Source organism: Lupinus angustifolius, chromosome LG12 (genome assembly GCF_001865875.1).
Source record: "Lupinus angustifolius cultivar Tanjil chromosome LG12, LupAngTanjil_v1.0, whole genome shotgun sequence".
Lineage (NCBI taxonomy): Eukaryota > Viridiplantae > Streptophyta > Magnoliopsida > Fabales > Fabaceae > Lupinus > Lupinus angustifolius.
The window spans coordinates 12,686,429-12,708,967 of NC_032020.1; the positions used below are offsets into that span (position 1 = coordinate 12,686,429).

The following is a 22,539-nucleotide window of genomic DNA, read 5'->3' on the forward strand; positions in this document are numbered from 1 at the left end:
GATACTAGTATAATTATAATGATGGTCTCCTATGAGAAAATAAATATAATATAAAGAAAAGTTTATATAACTTTTGAAATAAAAGACTTGAAGAATAATACTACCATCAACATTTTTGTCCTTTACATTTTTCCAAAATCCTCCTGAAGATCTTAAGAAGAAAAATGTTAAATAGGAGTAAAATTGACTAAAATCATTGCTAGATTTTAAATCCGCTCATAATTATATTTAAACAAATTAAGCTCAATATTTCTCATAAATTTATTATCCTTAATCTTCTCTTATATTCTGATTTGCACAATAAATATAGGTGACACATATATTTTTAACCTTATTATTTATTTTTGAAGTATTCTAAACCAACAAAGGAAGATGTTTGATTTAAAATTTGCATGGGAATATTATTTATAATATATGTAAAAAATAACTAAGAGATGGGAAGACATTGGGAAGCATGAAAGAGCTTAACCAACGACACAGTATTGGTTTGGTATAAGATTTTATTAGATTTTTAGAATAATCAAAGATTAAATTTATAAAATTAACACTTGTTGAGAGGAGCAACACATAACTCAAAAGATTAATTCCCTATATAAGAGGATAAGAGATACCCTTGTTAATAACAAAAAAAATAATAACTCACCAAATACATCTCAATTAGCCACGAAATTTCCAATTTAGCCTCACCAAATAAATCTCAACTAGCCACGAAATTTCATTTCAAGAGGAGAACTAAATAGGAAACGATTAGATTAACGGCTTATAAGCGGTACACACAGGAAATGTTATCGGGAAAAGAAGGTAAAAAAATTACTACCCTCATACACCACCAATATTTTTGTTCTTTAATATATATATATATATATTCACCTTCTGTCTATTCTTTTTCTTCTTCATTGCCTTCTCTTCTTTTCTCTCCACTCTCTTTGTTTGCCCAGAAAATCTAAGAGAAATTAATCACTTTCGAAATTCAAACAGACAAAAAAGCGAAAACGGCTCCAACATAACCTTTGTGCTTTTTTCACCACGTAGCTTTTCACATAGACTACACAAATTAAGCACTTATCTATTTATCTATTATTTTTTTGTTTCTATTTATCAGAAATATCTTGTTAATCTCAGTTTATGGCGACGCTTTCGTTCACTCTGAATTGCTGCTGTTGGTGGACTACGGTGGACTATCCTCACACCAGATTTCATTCTGCCCTCATCACTCTCACTCACAGTTTGTCTCTCTTTCGTTAACCGCTTTTACATTTATTTATTTTTTATTATTTCTCCATTGCTATATTTTCATACCCAAATAATATAGTAAATATAATAGATGAAATGAAAGACCATTCAATTAGTGTAAGGTGGTTGATAATTTTGGGAAATTCATGAAATCCTGTTACATGCAGCTACAATTACCTAAAAGGAGGGTCAAGGTTCAAATACTTTGTTGTTACTTGGTGAAATAAAATATAGCTTATTTAAGATTCTTGGTAAATGAAAGTTCAGCGTGTTTTGATTTCAGTCCCTAGAAAATTTTCATGATTGCCGATAATGTTGAAATATTTTGGTTTCCCTTCCCTCCCTTATGATAGCGACTTGGATTTTGGAGGGGAAAGAAGGAATATGGAAGACTTTAGAGTTTAGAGCCATAAAATAAAATATATCTGTGAGATGACTTGGAAGCCTTCCTTTTCTTCGCCTAAAATTCCAACTCGCAAACAAACTCTAAGCACATAGTCTTTGTCACTGGCGTAACTCGACTTGAATAAATATACAATTTTTCTTTTGTAATGTTCAGTCGATGTGTGACTCCAACTTTTCGTAAAATGAAAAGCAACCTCATGAAACCAACCAATAGAATGAGCAATTTGGACAAGCTACTAACATCCCTCAATGAGATGTTGATATGACATTTTGTTAGCACTTGATTCCCTAATGAAAGGGACCAAAACCAAAACTTGTTTACATTTTTAAGGACTAATCACGGTAAAAAAACTAATAGAGACTAAAACCATAACATGTTGGACTTTCTGGGACCAAAACCACGTGGCGCCGACTCAAATCAATTTAGGTAGAGGGCTTCATGACATTGCAACCTCTAATGAAAGTATACTAACAAGTAATCACTTATCAAAAGAGAAACAATGATGAAGAGGATGACAGCACATGCCTATCATTCACTTATCATTGTTCTGCAATCTGCAACATATCAAGAATTCAAGATGGACATGGACCTCTTAGGCTCTTGCTATGAAATGATCTTCTAGTTGCATAGTTGCATTAGACATTTCAATTTCTAGCATCAAATCCCATGGACTGGAACTGTCCAACTACGTACTGTACTACCTTATGTGATAAATTTTACTTCACTGCACTTTAAACTTCATCCAGTGTCACGGGCGGTGCATAGCTGCTATGGCTACCGAAAATGTTTTTAAATTCAACTATTCAAGTTTTTCCGAAATATGATTTTATAAAAAATATAAATTCTTTAATTTGGCCCGTATAAATATTGTTTTTTGGCCCCTGTCAATGAAAGTATTCTAGCTTTGCCCCTATTCCTATGTTCTTCTCTTATCACATAGGTTGTTCTATGGTTAGTTTGTGTTTTTATCCTGATTGTACTGAAGGAGTCATGCCATATACCACATAGAAATTTCATTTTCTTTCTAATGCACATCAGATCTTACTGCTCAAAACATTCCATCTGAGATTTTATTAAATTTAAAAAAGAAACTATCGAGTGCATGAGGGTCCCACCTAGTGGGGTATGTGAAGAGTAGATGTACATAAACCTTACCTCTGCAAGCAGAGAGGTTGTTTTCGGGATTGAACCCATGACCTCATTGTCACTAAGCAGCAACCTTACCGTTGTGCCAAACTTCAATAAATTCCACCAGGTTCATTCATCTTACATGCTATATTATTTTTTGTATAGGGAGTAGATATAGTACATGTACATATGCGAAGAAGTCATTGAAGAAATCCAAAAGAGGTGGACCAGAAGCATTTGGAGATCTCTCAGAAGAGACATTTGTCCAAAATGTTAAGTTAGACACTTCTCTTAATTCAGCTGGTCAGATTTCTACCCCTGTACCTTCAAGAAGTGCTGTGCTTCAGGCTTGCACAATAACTTCAAGTCTAATAGCTGCTTTGGGCATAGTGATTCGGCAGGTACTCTTCATTTTATGAATTGTTAGATCAGTGTCCCCCTTTGTTGCTTTTTTCCCAACTTTATTATTTCAATGATGAAAATGATTAAAGATGTAATTTTAGCATATTGTCATTTAGCCATCACAGGAAGTATTTGATTCTATCTGTTCTTCCTTGCACCTCATTAGTCAGAAGATGTTAGTTGAAATTTGCATAATACAGGATATTTTCTTCATCTTATACTTCATTTAGTTTTTGAAACTTGCAGGTGTCTCATGTTGTATCAACGGAAGGATTGCCAGTCTTGGACTGCTCTACAGAAGTATCATGTATTATACTAATATTTGCTTCATATAGTTACTTTGTGTTTCAATCTTATACTATTTTTTTAGTTAAAATGTATTTTTGTTAACTATAACAAAATGAACTTTACACTCAAAAGGCATGGATGGTTTTCAAGGATTACCCTTTACTTTTGAGGTACATTGCTTTAAAAATAAAACCACCATACTAACACTATAATTCATTCACTGTACTTACTTTCTAACCAAACATCAAATTATTAGTATCCTGTACACATACCAATAGCAGCTAAAAGAATGTCTATCAGACCTCTTTGTTACTGCCTATGTTCCCTAAAATTCTCTGATTGCTTTTCCATATTACTTCAGTCACAACTTGCCTAATGCTTCTTTGCCTTTGCTGGAAAGTTCTTTGATTCCGTTCTTGCCTTTCCATATTAAAGCCTGGTTGTTTTCGTTATCTACTGAACCTGTCATCGACAATTTTGGAATTTTGACCATAAGCCTTAAGTACAACCTTCCCCATGTATTTGGAGCTAGGCTATACATGCATGATGCGATTACTGTGATATTTCCATGAATACTGAATTACTGATATGGAATCTAAATATCTCACATTCTTCTAGTGGAACTTGAAAGCTAATATGACATCACTTGTAATGGATATACTTCGGAATTGGAAATTTGTACATTTTTAGTCATAGGGCCTCAGCTAAATATAAATGTGCTTGTTTCTTGGGAAATGCTTCGCAAATATGTGTTGGAAAAGTTTATTATAATGTCAGTATCTAGTCCTTTACAACAATGTTTAAATCCTTAACATTACATTAAGAACTATTTTTTCTTTTGTATGCAGTTGGTTTTGAGATGTGGCATCTTGAGTTGATTGCAGGACTAGTGGTGTTAATATCATCATGTCGTTATTTGCTATTGAAGACATGGCCAGATTTTGCCGAGTCTAGTGAAGTAGCCAATCAGCAGGTAACTGGATCAAGTCATGGTTTTGGAAATGTTCTTTAAGGTTTTGTTAGCTTGGTATTGTTATTAGTGGATTACCATTTCAAACTTCAATATTTCGTAGCTAGTAGTATGTTCTGTGAAACGTTAGTGCATCTGACTGAAAATCATTCTACCTGAGATAACTTTTCTTGCAAGACTTCTGCTTTTATAATTTTTGCATTTGTGTCTGTATTAGTTCTAGGATGCTTTGCTCACTTTCTGAGCTCTGAAAATATTCTGCTTTCCCAATCAGGTCCTTAGCTCACTCCAACTTCTGGATTACATGGTCGTTGCACTCTTGCCTGGGATTAGCGAGGTCAAAAGAGAAACACTTTCTTAGCTTATTGCATCTATCTTGTTTAGTTTCCATTATTTGAATGATATTATATGTTAAGGTCTTTAATTTCAGGAACTACTTTTCCGTGGTGCGATTCTGCCACTTTTCGGAATGAACTGGAAGAGTATTGGGGTGACTGCCTTGACCTTTGGTGTTTTGCACCTAGGAAATGGCCGAAAGTATTCCTTTGCCATATGGTGCATATCCTTCTAACTTCTCTCTTCCCCTCTTCTCTATCTTTCCCCAGGAGTTTTTACTTGCATGGTGCACCTTGACCGAAAAATTATGGTCTTGGTGCACCTTTTAGAAATATTACCAGATTGGTGTAAGTTTTATATAATCGGCATCTGTGGAGTTTTTAATTTTTTTTCTCCCCCTAAATTGGCCGGGGGAGTTTTTTGATATTTTTTGTTTTTTCTCTCTCCCCCTAAATCGGCAATGGGGGGAGTTTTTTGTATAATTAAAAATTTCAAACCCTAACAATACACAACACATATTTTCTTCAAACACTAGTTATTAAGAAAACAACATATTACAATATTAAAAGTTAAATTGGTTAAATCCCATAAAAATTTAATGACGTATGTGTGATGAAGTGCCACATGGAGGTGGTTTTCTCCTTGTTGGTGGTTGAACTCTTAATTGTTGTTCATTCCGCTGCGAGATTCTCCCTCTACCACGTGTCGCCAATTGTGGCTCCTCCTCATCTGAATCATATTTATCTTTATAAACATCCCCAACCACAACTTCGTCATCAATATGCCGTATATCAAAAATGTTTGTAGACGGCATAGTAGGACGATAATATTGTTGAAAATTGTATGCCGACAATGGTGTACTTGAAGTAATAGCAAACATTGTTGGTAGTGGGATTTGATAACTTAATGACAAATAATTGTATGAATAATTAAAATTTGCGAACTCATACATTGTTGTTGTTGTTGTTGTTGTTGTTGTTGTTGTTGTTGAGGAGTAACTGATGAAGTATATCCTTGAGAATGACTATCTACTAGAGTTCGTTGCGGAGAGTCAGTCTGCTTTAAGCTTCGTCGGACATTTTATGGCCCGTAGCTCGATACAATTTAAGGCCAGTTGCCAGAGTCAATCTCATTCAAGTTCTGATTCCGCTGTGAGTTGAGTTCATTGACCTGACTGTAACAAGCAAGCAATTGAAAAAGAAAAAAAAGAATTAGTGTATCGTATACAGAGAAATGACGAAGATCTTCTATCATCTCATCTACTCAAATCTCGACAATCATTTGGAGCAGGATCTGTAGAAGTAGAAAAAGAAGAGTCACTTTCAACAAGACCTTCAAGAAGAAGAGCTTCCACTACCATCGGAGGAGCCTGGAAAAGAAGCACTCTCAATCACATCATATCGGTCCGGTATCATAATGATGAGTTCGTCCGGTATCATAATGATTAGTAAGAGGAACTTCATCAATGTGGGTAGATATGCATTGGAGTATAGTTTAGTCAATGCTCCCATCATTTCACGGCTAGATAAGAAGACGTCACATAAAGATTGCGTGGGATTTATAAGTGAAGCTGGAGGACTACTCTGAACACAAATTCTTTTTTTAAATATGTACTAAAAAATTTAGAGAAAATTAGAAGTAAATAATATAATTAAAGACAAAGTTTAATTTATAAAAAAATTTACCATTCCATCATCGTGTGCTCCATCTCTAGATATGTATCTTTTAGTCCTTTTAAATCCACTACATATACTCAGAGTAGCGGTTCAAAGGTAGTGTATTTGCTGGTAAACCATCGACCACATAGTTGTCCCAATTATTTCATATTTGAATCCAGGGACGATGTTTATGTGGTCAGTCACAATCAGTTTTGTAAGGTAAGTCTACTTTATGAAGTTTTTCACAATTCACTAGATCTTGTCGAATTGGTTGACCAAACCAAATTACCTCATAACTCGATCAGTAGAGTGTCATTCCACAATTGCGAAACAGTTTAGTGGCACACGTGATCGGCTTCTCTTTGAGATGTTTGGCAGGAAATGCAGTTGCGAATATGGCATCCACTGAAACTGGTAAAAATTTTACTTAAAAAGTTAATATAATAAATATTCAGACATAAATATACAAACATAATAATATACATTTATACATAAAATATAGAAATATAAATATACCTGATCAACGCGCATACGGTCAAATATTACACGTATGATATTAGCAGCATGTCCAAGGATGTTGGTGGTGATTAAATGTTGTGACCACCTATTATTAATCTTTGTTAGTTAGTAAAAAAATTGAATCACTTTTTTTAATTAAAATTTTACATATAATGATAAAATTAATATATACATTTTCAGCAGTGAAAAATAAGGTGTTGTTGGGTCGCGCAGTCTTGGTGCAAGATTTTCAATGCGATCATATGCCCATGATTGAAGGAATAGTAGACATCCTCCAATCTCTTTTTGATCACTAATTTATTGTTGCACAACATAGTTCTCGATAAAGACGAACCAATACAGCTGAACCTCAATTGTATTGGAATGTCTCCATTAAGTCTTCAAGCAAGGGCAGATACATAAGGTGGACTCAGTTACCTAATGTATCTGGCATAAGAAATTCCCCGATCATTCTCAGAATAAATGCTCTTGTGTGTTGTTCAATAATAACTTCATTAGCATTCTCAAAGAGATCACGAAATGTCATCTCAGGTCAAGTGAGTTTCACCTTCTGACCTATTAATTCGTTACCAACTGGAACAATACCCAACAACCGGATGCAAAGTGCTTCCCAATCCATAATTGTCACTCTAGTAACAACTTCTCATTCTATTGGAATGCCAAGTTGGTAAGCCACATCCTGAATAGTGACAGTGACCTCTCCACATGGAAACTGGAAAGTATGTGTTTCCGGCCTCCATCTCTCGATCAATGCTAATAGTAGATGATTGTTGATTTCTACTGCTCCAAGTGTCAACAAGTTACTTAAAGCAGTATTGCGGATAACTTGCAACAATGGCTCAGAAGGTACCGATTGCCAGAAACAAGATCTGGGCCGAAAAGCACATTCAATGCTATTCCATACTTTGTTTGGTATATGATCATTTTGCATTGTAAGTAGTGAAGTGTCAATTGACCCTGGATTAAGGTACTTCATTACGAAGTGTGAAGATGTGAAGAAACTGTGAAGAAGGTGTGAACAATGTTTGAAAAAAGTATGAAGAGTGGATATGAATTAGTGAATTCTACATGACAATATTTATAGTGATTGTGAGTGAGTGAAATATATATTGACGTGTAACTTATTTTAATTTTTTAATAGTGAATATGAGTGAGTGGATGGAAGCAAGCCAAACTCGACTAGCCCTAAAAATGCACACCAAACTCGGCTACCCCTTAGCCGAGTTTTTCTTGAATAATACACACCAAACTCGACTATTCTATGGCTGAGTTTTGTTGAACATAGAAAATTCCCACCAAAATCGGCTACCTTATGCTGACTTTTGTTGAACAAAGAAAATTTACCAAACTCGGCTACCCCATGGCCAAGTTTTGTAGGAAAAAAATGCATCAAACTCGGCTACCTCTTTGTTGAGTTTTGATCAAGAAAATATTAAACAAAATCCATAAAAATCGGCCAACTCTTTGCCGAGTTTCAATGAGTATAATGATAAGTTTGAATAAGTTCGAATGGGATAGCCGAGTTTGAATAAGTTTGAATGAGTTTTAATGCTTTCAAATAAAAATTACATTGAAACAATTATAAAATTTCTGAACCACAATCCCTTCAATGCATTCAAACAATTTAAATGTATGGTCATTCAATAGGAGAATCTATGCACCACACTATGCATGTATGGTCATTCAATATTTTCATTTTGTTTGCATTCACTTCTTCAATCAATGAAGAATCTCTGCACCATACTATGCATGTATGATCATTTAATATTTTCACTTTGTTGGCATTTACTTCTTCTATCAATGAAGAATCTCTCCACCAAACTATGCATGTATGGTCATTCAATATTTTCACTTTGTTTGAATTCACTTCTTCAATCAATGAAGAATCTCTGCACCATACTATGCATCTACGATCATTCAATATTTTCACTTTGTTTGCATTCACTTCTTCAATCAATGAAGAATCTCTGCACCATTGAAGTCTCTGGATGCAATGTCACTCTTTGACCTCACGTATATGTATTATAATGCATAGTTATAATGCATTCAAGTTAATGCATAGTAATATATTGTATATAGTTAATGCATAGTAATATTTGTATATAGTTAATGCATATTAATATATTGTATATAGTTAATGCATATTAATATATTATATATAGTTAATGCATATAATATATTTAGTTATATTTATTTATTTATAGTATATAGTTATAGTATATTTAGTTATAATTTGTAGTATATAGTTATAGTGCATATATTATATAGTATATTTTGTTATAATTTACAGTATATAGTTATAGTTCATATATTGTATAGTATATATAGTTATAGTATGTAGTTATAATATATATATTTATAGTATTCACTACACACAGTTGAGAGAAGATGTTATAGATTAATATAAATACATTATAAAAGTAAAGATTAAAATATAAACTACTCTTAGGATTGTTGCCTAGAACTCTCTCCCAATTCTCTAGATCGCAATGGACATGTTTTCCTGTTATGCCCTTACACCATCCACATTTTTAAGTTGATTGCCTTCAACTTCATCCATCTCATTGTGAATGCATGAAGTCTTTGGTCTTCCACTTCTTTTCGCACGCATAACAGAATAGGGAATGAATGTTGGACCTGAATAAGGATGTCAGTATTCTTCATTACCAATTGGTTGAAACTCATATCCATAGACCCCCTGAAGATTATCTAGACGATAAATTGTTGAGATAAATTGGTTGTAGTCTAAATTCAAAGAAGAGCATGTTGCGATAGTATGAGAGCATGTCAATTTTAAGATTGAAATTCTCCACAGTCACACCAATTGTCAGCAAGTTTCACTATATACAACCTCAGTTGTCAACCATCAGATCTAGATACAACTTCAACTTCAGAGACTCCAGTCGCGTGAAAAATTATGAACTAGTTGACATGTAGACTTACGTTGATTTTCTTTAATCACCTTTGTTAAATCTTCACAATATACATGTCATGCCATAATCATGTTAAAGACTTCAGTTCGATGTCCATTGAACCATTCATTTAGCCTGTAGTATGTTGCTCTAACAAGGGCAGTGATAGGGAAAGCTCTAGATCCTTTCAGAACATCATTAATGTATTTTGCAAGATTAATAGTCATGTGGTCATATCGTCTCCCTTCATCATATGTCTGACTCCATTTATCTTTTGGAATTTGCTTCAACCATGATCCAACCCTTGGATTTTTTTGACGCAACAAATTCAACATTTTTTCGCTTGAACCATGGTCGCATCAACTCATAACCTAAAAAATAAATACAAACCTACTCATATCTATAATATAACAATATTTCGAAAATTGAAAAATATAAATAGAACATACTCATTTCTACAACTTTGTCTTTTAGATCAGAATCCCATAATTCTTTATTGAAATTATTAGCTGGATGATGAATACAATAAACTGATTCTACACTAGATCATCTTACCAACTCACTTCGGAGTGTAACTAATAAACTTGTCACCCTATCTGATATGATACACATGTTTGGTTGAGGGGTACTATAAGTCTTAAGATTGTAAAAAAAACACTCTCAAGTTTTTTTCGTCTCTCCTTCAATAATGGCAAATGCAACTGGAAATACACGTTTATTTCCATCTTGTGAACTTGCTATTAGCAATGTTCGAGTATATTTCCCAGTTAAAAATGTCTCATCCACTTGTAGGATTGGTTTACAATATGAAAATCTTTCAATACATGGTTTGAAAGCCCAAAATATTCTATCCAGAATGATTCGACTTGGGTCTTCATTCTTATAAGTTTATATGTTTTAATCTTATTAATTATTAAACGTAGATGGCCATTGTGAGAGATTTTGTTAGCGATTTTAGCGATGAATAGGAGATTGAAATGAATAGTGATGATGAGGAGGTTCAGTTTGATAATGGTTCATCTCGTAGTATGACATATGTTACTCTATCATCATTTTTCTTGAACACAAATTCTGAAGCTGATCGTGATTTTGGACATACAATCGGTTTAACGGATATTATTGATAATGATTTGTTTATTGATATGCAATTTGAATCTAAAGAAGCTATAATAAATGCAATTAGTGAATTTCATATCAAAATTCGTTCGACTATGTTGTTGCAGAGTCTAGACCGGACAAATATGTTGCCAAAGATAAACATTTTGGTGTAGGATGTGAGTGGTGAATTCACGATTATTGGAAGATTAGGAAAATTAGTGTAACACACAGTTGTGTTTTATGTTAGTTTCCCAAAATCATAGTAAATTAAATTTGTTATTCATTTCAGACTTTATTGTTAATTTGGAATTTGCAGATCCGAGTATACCAGTTAAGACATTGGCGAAGGAGGTTGTTAGTCGCTTTGGTTGTACAGTCACATATAAAAAGGTGTGGACTGCAAAATAAATGGTCATGGCCAAATTTTATGATGATTGGGAAGGGTTATATAATGAGTTACCACGTTGGATGATTGCTCTACAATATTTTTCTCCTAACACGATTATAAAATATGAAGCACGTCACCAAGTTGTAGATGCACGGAAGACCCAAGTTAAATCATTCTGAATAGAATATTTTGGGCTTTCAAACCATGTATTGAAAAGTTTGCATATTGTAAATCATTCCTACAAGTGGATAGGACATTTTTTACTGGGGAATATATTGGAACATTGCTAATAGCAAGTTCACAAAATGAAAACAAACGTGTATTTCCAGTTGCATTTGCCATTATTGAAGGAGAGACGAAAAGAAGTTTGAGAGTGATTTTTTTTACAATCTTAAGACTTATGTTACCCCTCAACCAAACATGTGTATCATATCAGATATGGGGGACAAGTTTATTAGCTACACTCCGAAGTGAGTTGGCAGGATGGTCTAGTATAGAATCAGTTTATTATATTCGTCATCTAGCTAGTAATTTCAATAAGGAATTCCGAGATTCTGATCTAAAAGACAAAGTTGTAGAAATGGGTATGTGTTATTTATATTTTCAATTTTAGAAATATTGTTATGTTATGAATATTAATAGGTTTGTATTTAATTTCTAGTTTATGAGTTGATGCGATCACGGTTCGAGCGAATGTTGAATTTGTTGTGTTAAAAAAATCCAAGGGCTGGAGCATAGTTGGAGCAAATTCCAAAAGAGAAATGGAGTCAGGCGTATGATGAAGGGAGATGATATGGCCACATGACTACTAATCTTGCAAATGGTGTTCTGAAAGGATCTAGAGCTCTCCCTATCAATGTTCTTGTTAGAGCAATATACTATAGTCTAAATGAATGGTTCAATGGACATCGAAATGAAGTCTCTAACATGATTATGGCAGGGCATGTATATCGCGAAGACTTAACAAAGATGATTAAAGAAAATCAATGTAAGTCTACATGTCAACTAGTTCATAATTTTTTACGAGAGACTGGAGTTTCTGAAGTTGAAGTTGTATTTAAGATCTGGTGGTCGACAAGTGAAGCTGTATACAGTGAAAAACTTGCTGACAATTGGTGTGACTGTGGAAAATTTCAATAATTAAGATTGACATACTCTCATTCTATTGCAACATGCTCTTCATTGAATTTAGACTGCAGTCAATTTATCTCAACAATTTACCACCTAGATAATCTTCAGAAGGTCTATTGGTAATGAAGAATATATACTTCATTATTCAGGTCCAACATTCATTCCCAATCTTGTTATGCGTAGGAAAAGAAGTGGAAGACCAAAGACTTCTCGCATTCACAATGAGATGGATGAAGTTGAAGGTGAACAACTTAAAAATGTGGATGGTGTAGAACCGAAGGGCATAACAGGAAGACATGTCAATTGAGATCTACAGAATAGGAGGAGAGTTCTAGGCAACATTTCTAAGAGTAGTTTATATTTTAATCTTTACTTTTATAATGTATTTCTATTAATCTATAACATCTTTCAATTGTGTGTAGTCAATACTATAAATAAATATATATAATATAACTATATACTATAAATTATAACTAAATATACTATACAATATATGAAACTATATACTATAAATTATAACTAAGTATATTATAACTATATACTATAAATAAATAAACATAAATAAATATATTATATGCATTAACTATATACAATATATTAATATGCATTAACTATATATAATATATTTATATGCATTAATTATATATAATATATTAATATGCATTAACTATATACAATATATTATGCATTAACTTGAATGCATTATAATTATGCATTATAATACTATACGTGTGGTCAAATAGTGACATTGCATCCAGAGAGTCCAACGGTGTAGAAATTCTTCATTGATTGAAGAAGTGAATGCAAACAAAGTGAAAATATTGAATGAATGTAGATGCATTGTGTGGTGTAGAGATTCTTCATTGCTCGAAGAAGTGAATGCAAACAAAGTGAAAATATTGAATGATCATACATAAGGGTGGAAACAGGTCAGGCTTTGCCTTATACAGGCCCAGCCTATATAGCACATAAGAGTCTGGGTCTGGCCTGTTAGCTTATTTAAAAAAAATTAAAGCCTAGGTCTGGCTTGTTAGCCTGTTTAAAGGCCTATTATACTATATGTTCATGAAATAAGCTATCATGTCTACATTTTAATGGGCTTATAGGCTTATTTTTAGTTAGGCACATTTAATTCTAAAAGTTAAATTATATTTTTATATACATTTTTATATTAATATTACACATATATAATAATATTGTTTATATTAAAATAGTATAATTTCAACATTCTTGTATAATATAACTGTTTTATAGGCCTTTTAGGTGGCCTAAAGTCTGGTCTGTTAAGCTAAATATGCTTTTTAGAAAGCCTGAGCCTGACCTGTTCGTGAAAAAGTCTGGCCTAGCTTAGCCTGTTATAGGCTAGGTAATAGGCCCCTGATAGGCGGTCTGGCCTGTTTCCACCTTTAACCATACATGTATAGTATGGTGCAGAGATTTTTCATTGATTGAAGAAGTGAATGCAAACAAAATGAAAATATTGAATGACCATACATGCATAGTGTGATGCAGAGATTCTTCATTGATTGAAGAAGTTAATGCAAATAAAGTGAAAATATTGAATGACCATATATGCATGGTGTGATGCAGAGATTCTCCTATTGAATGATTATACATTTAAATTGTTTGAATGTATTGAAGGGATTGTGGTGCAGAGATTTTATAATTATTTCAAGGCAATTTTTGTTTGAAACTATTAAAACTCATTCAAACTCGGCTATCCTATTCAATCTTATTCAAACTTATCATTATACTCATTGAAAGTCAGCAAAGAGGTGGCCGATTTTTATGGATTTGTTTAATATTTTCTTGAACAAAACTCGGCAAAGAGGTAGCTGAGTTTGGTGCATTTTCTTTGTTCAACAAAACTCGGCCATAAGGTAGCCGAGTTTGATGGGAATTTTCTATGTTCAACAAAACTCAGCCATATAGTAGCCGAGTTTGGTGTGTATTATTCAAGAAAAACTTGGCTAAGGGGTAGCCGAGTTTGGTGTGCATTTTTAGGGTTAGTCGAGTTTGGTTTGCTTCCATCCACCCACTCACATTCACTATTAAAAAATTAAAATAACTTACATGTCAATATACATTTCGCTCGCTCACAATCATTATAAATATTGCTATGTAGAATCACTAATTCACATCCAGTATTCATACTTTTTTTAAACTTTGTTCATACCTTCTTCACACTTTGTAATGGAGTACCTTAATTCAGGGTCAATTGACATTTCACTACTTACAATGCAAAATGATCATATATCAAAAAATGTATGGAATAGCATTGAATGTGCTTTTCGACCTAGATCATGTTTCTGGCAATTAGTATCTTTTGAGTCAGTGTTGCAAGTTATCCGCAACACTACTTTAGGTAACTTGTTGACACTTGGAGTAGTAGAAATCAACAATCATCTACTATTAGCATTGATCGAGAGATGGAGGCCGGAAACACATATTTTTCACTTTTCATGTGGAGAGGCCACCATCACTCTTCAGGATAGCTTACCAACTTGGCATTCTGATAGAAGGAGAAGTTATTATCGGAGTGGCAAGTACAGATTGTGAAGCACTTTGCATCTGGTTGTTGGGTGATGTTCAGTTGGGAACGAATTAATATGGCAGAGGGTGAAACTCACTTGGATTAAGAGACATTTCGGGATCTCCCTGAGAATGTTAATGAAGTTATTATTGAACAACACACAATAGCATTTATTCTGAGAATGATCGGAGGATTTCTTATGCCATATATATTAGGTAACAGAGTCCACATTATGTATTTTTCCTTACTTGAGGATTTAACGGAGACATTTCAATACAGTTGGGGCTTAGCTGTATTGGCTTGTCTTTGTCAGCATACAATTCCACCTTATGTATTGACTTGTCTTAACGGAGACATTCCAATACAGTTGGGGCTCAGCTGTATTGGGGATCAAAAAGAGATTGGATACTACTCCTTCAATTATGGGTATATGATCGGATTAAAAATCTTGCACTAAGACTGGGCGACCCAACAACACCTTATTTTCCATTGGTAAAAATGTGTATATTAATTTTATCATTATATGTAAAATTTTAATTAACGAAAGTGATTCAATTTTTTACTAACTAACAAAGATTAATAATAGGTGATCACAACATTTAATTACCACCAACATCCTTGGACATCATACGTGCAATGTTTGATCGTATGCGCGTTGATCGTGTATATTTCTATATTTTAGGTACAAATATATATTATTATGTTTGTATATTTATGTCTGAATATTTATTATATTAACTTTTTAAGTAACAATTTTACCAGTTTCGGTATTGCATATTCCCAATTGGCTTTCCTGCCAAACATCTCGGAGAGAAACCGATCACGTGTGCCATTAATCTGTTTCGCAATTGTGGAATGGCACATTACTGATCAGGTTATGACGCAATTTGATTTTGGTCAACCAATTCCACAAGATCTAGTAAATTATGAATTTTTTTATAATGTAGACTTATGTGGCAAAACTGATTATGACTGATCACATAAGTATTGTCGCTGGATTCAAATATGGAATAATTGGGATAACTATATGATCGATGGTTTACACTGCCTTTGAACCACTATTTTGAGTATATGTATTGTTATTTAAAAGGACTAGAAGATACATATCTAGATATGGAGCACACTTTGATGGAATGGTAAAAAGATTTATAAATTAAACTTTGTCTTTAATTATATTATTTACTTTTAATTTTCTCTAAATTTTTCAATACACATTTGCAAAAAGAATTTGTGATCAGAGTAGTCCTCCAGCTTCACTTATAAATCTCATAAAATCTTTGTTTGACGTCTTCTCATCTAGCCGTGAAATGATGGGAGCATTGGCTGAACTATACCCTAATGCATATTCTACCCACACTGATGAAGCTCCTCCTACTCATTATAATGATGTACCAGAAACTGACTCTCCATAATGAACTCCATGGATAGTCATTCTCAAAGACATACTTCATTAGTTACTCAACAACAACAACAATCGTATGGGTTCGCAAATTATAATTATTTGTTATCAAGTTCTAAAATCCCACTACCAACAGTTATTTGAGGATGATGATGAAGATGATTCAGATGAGGAGGAGCCACAATTGGCGACACCTGGTAGAGAGAGAATCTCGCAACGGAATGAACAACAATTAAGAGTTCAACCGTCAAGAAGGAGAAAACCACCTCTATGTGACACTTCATCACACGAACGTCATTAAAGTTTTCTGGGATTTAACCAATTAAACTTATGATAGTGTAATATGTTATTTTCTTAATAACTAGTGTTAGAAGAAAATATGTGTTGCGTGTTGTTATGGTTAGGGTTTGAAAAAAAAATTAATTATAAACACCCTCCCCATTGCCGATTTAGGGGAGAGAAATAACAAAAAAATTCCTCCATTGCCGATTTAGGGGGAGAGAAAAAATAAAATAAATTTAAAACTCCCCCGTTGCCGATTTATAGGGGAGGAATGAAAAAAAAGATAAAAACAAAACTCCCCAATTGCAGATTTTGGGGGGAGAGAGAAAAAAAATATAAAAATTCCCCATGTTGACGATTTTGGGGGGAAGAAAACAAAAAAATCAATCGGCAACTCATATGCCGATTATATAAAACTTACACCAATCTGGTAATATTACTAAAAGGTACACCAAGATTCTAATTTTTCGGTCAAGGTACACCAAGACCTTAATTTTTCGGTCAAGATGCACCATGCAAGTAAAAACTCTCTTTCCCCCACTTATTGAAAATTGTATTGCTGATTTAATTCCTTTTACTATATCCTCCCAATTCAAACTTGCGATCAGCAAAACTACGGGTCTTATTCAGATTAGAACTGATACAAAAGAAAATAGATTTATGAACGCAATATTAGAACTGATACAGAAGAAAATAGATTTATGAACGCAATAAAATATTCAGGATTCAGTTATTCAGAAAGAAAAGTGGTCACTTATTGGTAAAAAATCAATATAAACTCAAAGGGAAGAAAGGAGATTTATAAATGCAATAAAATATTCAGTGTCCACAAACAGATGCATTCGGTAAACAATAACCAGGCCTTAGTTTTACTACGTGGGATAGGCTACATGAATTGAATGACATTTTAATGTTCTATCATAAATCATGTTCATTGATAAAACATTGATCTTTAATCAAACAAGATTGGTAAAATTCAGTATACTTCCAATGTCTAGACTCTAGAGATTAACTAGGAATATATAAAACATTGGGATTTATTGTCCATTATTGTGTTGTTAGTCCTTGTTAAATTACAACTCAAGATTGTTCTTTGTGTTTCAGGGCAACCTTTGTTGGTCTTGCTTATGGGTATGCTACAATTTTATCATCTAGCATTGTGGTTCCCATGGCTTCTCATGCACTGAATAACCTGGTTGGAGGGCTTTTATGGCGGTACACATCAAATACATTAAAACAGAATTTAAATGAGGATTTGTCACCTTAACAGATAAATCCCCACATCTTTATACAATCAGGGAAAGAAGAAACCCAAAAAAAAATAGTGTGTGGCAAATGCCTGGTGTGGTATTATGCGTAGAAGAATTTAGATGCAAGTAGTAAAATACCCGTGCACCCGTGCGAATGCACGGGTAATAATATGTTTTGCATGAATTTATTTAAATAGTGCAAAGTAAATTTTAAATTAAAAAGTTAGTGATTATTACCACATCAAAGACTATATATATATATTTAAATAATAAATTACTGAAATTAGAACTATAAATGAATAGCATGATATATATGCTCTTATATTAAATAAAAAAATATTTATAAAGGATTAATGTTATAATATTCAATAAAGGTTATTTGTAACATCATACATATTTTCATAGTAATTGTAGAAAAAGTATAAATTTAATTAATAAGTATCAAGATAATTTGTTAATAAATAATGGAGGTTACCTTATAGAAGATGATTTTTATCTATTTTATTGTTGTTGTAGAATTTTTAACTGAATAAGTGGTGTTGAACATGTTATATTAAATAACTATTATGAAGAAAAGTTTGAAACACAATATAAAATAAGTTATAAAATAGAATATCCAAAAAATATATATGATATTTCTGATGTTTTTTCCTAACATGATCTTGCTTTAAGGACATGATTTCTCATTTTAGTGACAATTAATCTTGTACCATTGCATAATCCTTGATAGTGTTACAATAGTTATTATTCTTAATTATTACTAAAAAATATTAGTAATAGAAAATTGTTAATATTTTTTATGTTATATTTCATATTGTAGCTATTTTAATGTTGCAATATTAGAATCAAATTTAAACTCTAAACAAAATTTATCCAAGAGACTTGTCTAAAATTAAGGTATACATATTTATTAAAAGTTATACATGTTTCTTATTATTTATTTTAGAATTAAAAAGTAAATGATTATAAATTTATATTTATAACGAACATTATCTAAAATTAAAGAATCAAAAGTGACATTGATTAAAATTGTATTAATATTTGAATTAGCTATTTTTCTAAGATTATTATTCTATTTTAGATATAAAATATCAAATTATTTCTCAGCAGAAAATACAGTTGGTGTATATATTAAAACTTATAAATTTTGTTGATTATAAATTTATATTATTACACATATGTATCGGCACATAACATATGTTTGTTACTCTTTAATGTTATAATGTAAGAGTATTAAATTCATGTATTGACAGTGTAAAGATATATACACGATTAGTGCTACAATGCAACTATAAAATTAAGCCATTACCTTATATTATATTCAAATACAATTATTTACATTATTTTGATTGAGAAATATTAGTGTTATGTAACATATTTGTAGAGCTAGCTATTATATTGATTAAAAAATATTAAAGTCTAACAACTACACTATGAGAAAAAGATATATATATATATATATATATATATATATATCTTTTTCTCATAGTGTAGTTGTTAGACTTTAATATTTTTTAATCAATATAATAGCTAGCTCTACAAATATGTTACATAACACTAATATTTCTCAATCAAAATAATGTAAATAATTGTATTTGAATATAATATAAGGTAATGGCTTAATTTTATAGTTGCATTGTAACCATTGACTCTATAAATATATGCCGATATTGATTAAGAAATATTTTAGCATTTTAATCATATCATAACATGTATTGAGAAATATGATATATTTGTTACACTTTAATTTTATAATGTAATGGTTGCACTTTAATATTTTTAATAACTACCAAAAATACTAATAATAGAAATTTGTTAATATTCTTTTTATGTTATATTTTTTATTCTTACTATTTTAATATTGCAATATTAGAATAAAATCTAAACTCTAAACAAAATATATTTATGAGGATTGTCTACAATTAAGGAATACATATTTCTTATTACTTATTTTAGAATTAAACAATAAATGGTCACAAATTTATATTTATAATGAGCATTACCTAAATTTAAGGAATAAAAAATAACGTTGTTTAAAATTGTATTAATATTTGAATTATCTATTTTGCTAAGGTTGTTATTCTATTTTTAGGTGTAAAATATCAAATCATTTCTCAACTAGAAATATAGTTGGTCACTCTTAGAGAAAAATTTGAAATTATATATATGTGTGTGTTAGAACATATAAATTATGTTGGCCACAAATCTAAGGTTACAATTCTAATGTCATAAAGTCATATTATTACATTTCTGACATTATAATGGTTGCACTTTCATATTATAATGTAATGACTAGACTTTAATGTTTCTTAATCAATATAATTGTAACCGCGAGCTCTACAAATTTATTATACAACACTAATTTTTGTCAATCAATATAATTATAATGTTGTATTTTAATATTATAAAAAGTAATGGTTGTATTTTAATGTTTCTTAATGCTATGTTTGCATTGTAATCATAAATCTACAAACATATGTTATGTATATTAATTAAGAAATAATTTAACATTTTAATCATAACGCATAACATGTATTCGGACATATTATATATTTGCTACACTTTAATTTTATAATGTAATGGTTGCACTTTAATATTCTTAATAACTACTAAAAAATATTAATAAAAGAAATTTGTTAATATTTTTTATGTTATATTTCTTATTATTACTATTTTAATATTGCAATATTAGAATCAAATCTAAACTCTAAATAAAATATTTTCATAATTTACAATATCCTAAATGATTAAAGCATCACTTAATTTCAGAACTGCAGTATATCTCTCTATTTCATTTCTTATATTTAAGCATTAACTTACAACTACTCACATTATAAAAAAATGTCAGCATTACCCTTATTTTTATGTATGATTGATTGATTTGAGGGAGTGAAATAAAAAATATAAACATTAATTCGTTATATAGTAACCATCATTATTTTCATTTATTTTGTACCCCTCTAATTTTAAACTCAACCAAATCAGACTTTAAAATTTGTGCCATATATTTAATATTATATTATCTTGTAACTCCTCAGTATTCTTTATTTTTTCTTTTAAATTTTACTAATATTTGTTTTCGTTTGAAAAATTCAATCTTTATATTTTAATTATGTTATTATTTTAATTAAAGCTGAGGACATGCAAAAATAAAGGTAAAAATCCTGAAACATAAACTCCATTGTGGGAGATCAATGACTTTACAAAGTAATGTAAAGTTGAGGAACATAAAAAATCAGTAAATGAATAATTTTTAAGAATCATGCGGAACAAAGATGAAGAAACTTAGAGACTTTAAAAGTGGATAGTAAAAAAGAGTGATTTTTAAGCATAAAAATATAAAAATGTTACAAACCCAGAAACCTTTAACATGCAAACTGAAAAGGGCAAATTTTTAAGCTTAAAAATTATAAGGTGTTTGAAACCTAGACACCATGAACATGTAAAAATAAAAGGTTTAGTTTTTAAGCTTAAAATGAGACAAAAATGGAAGAAACCTCTAGACCATGAAAATTAAAATGTATAATTTTTAAGTATAAAAATGACATATAAAATCTAAGAAACCCTAACCCCATGAACATGCAAAAATAAAAGGTCTTATTTTTAAGCATAAAAATGAGATAAAAAATTGAAGGAATGGAGAAGAAAATGAACATACACTTTTAAAAGACATGTATTTTTTTCAAAATAAACTAAGCAAATAATGGTTTAGTGTTATGAATAGCGAGAACCATTGTTTAACAACCTTCATTTTCTATAATAACACTATTACCTTTAACAAAGATGAGTTTCAGAAGAGAGGAGATTTTGATTTTGTTGAATAATTGAAATGAAGATTTTGAAGATTGAAATGGAAGTGAAATGAGAAAAGTTGAGAGAAGTGGAGAGATTAAATGAAGAGGTGAAAGTGGAATGAGAAAAGTTGAGAGAGAATGAGAGATGAGATGAGATAAAGAGGTAGGTGGTATAACTTGTAGATTAAAAGTTTTCCAGGAGATAGAATGATAACCCTTTGCAATTTCAAAATATTTTTGGGACAATGAAATTAAAAAGTAAGTCGGGTGGGTGGTAATGAAAAAAGTGAAAGTTGTAGGAAGATTTGCAATAAATACACCACATGCTTTGTGTAGAGAATTTAATATTTAAAAAGTCAATTTAGAATGACAAAATTGTCCTTATAAAATCTAAATATCAAACATATGACAATCTATTTTGGTAATTATGCTAGCATATTGTATTCTTATATAGATAGTAGAATAGTAGAAGACTAACCCTGAAAGGTTTTGTTTTCAAAATAACCAACCACTGGTAGCACTGCTCTCTCCTCCATTTGAAGGAATTTTTTTAGTAATTTGTATATTTGTTATGGATTTCTGTTGTAATATGTGTGGAAAACTATCTCATATTAACTGTAAATCGATAACTATAATTTGTAGCATAAACATGATCACGTGGCTTGGTTATTACCTACTTGGATTTGTGAATCTCTATTTTTGGTACATGGTCTCATTAGCTTGGGACTCTAAGCCTCCAGTTTCTGTTACCTTAAGGAATATTCCCCTAAAAATAAACTGAAACAGACAGAAAAACCAAACCAACCCGTGTA

The 22,539-nt window shown here is 31.3% G+C and overlaps 1 protein-coding gene across 3 annotated transcripts; it reads left to right on the forward strand.

Annotated features, from left to right (window-relative positions):
• Positions 895–22,432, forward strand: LOC109362475. 3 transcript variants are annotated; one of them, XM_019608289.1, is made up of 9 exons: positions 895–1,225; positions 2,933–3,168; positions 3,416–3,476; positions 4,306–4,430; positions 4,702–4,764; positions 4,858–4,982; positions 17,788–17,964; positions 18,025–18,059; positions 22,198–22,432. In XM_019608289.1, exons 1-7 carry the CDS (start codon positions 1,126–1,128, stop codon positions 17,948–17,950), a joined length of 873 nt encoding a protein of 290 aa, XP_019463834.1. In that variant the 5' UTR covers positions 895–1,125; the 3' UTR covers positions 17,951–17,964; positions 18,025–18,059; positions 22,198–22,432. The 3 variants fall into 3 exon arrangements, 1 of the variants encoding a protein (XP_019463834.1); XR_002109407.1 differs by having other exon boundaries at positions 897–1,028; positions 1,123–1,225; positions 17,788–18,058; positions 22,197–22,423; XR_002109406.1 differs by having other exon boundaries at positions 897–1,225; positions 17,788–18,058; positions 22,197–22,423.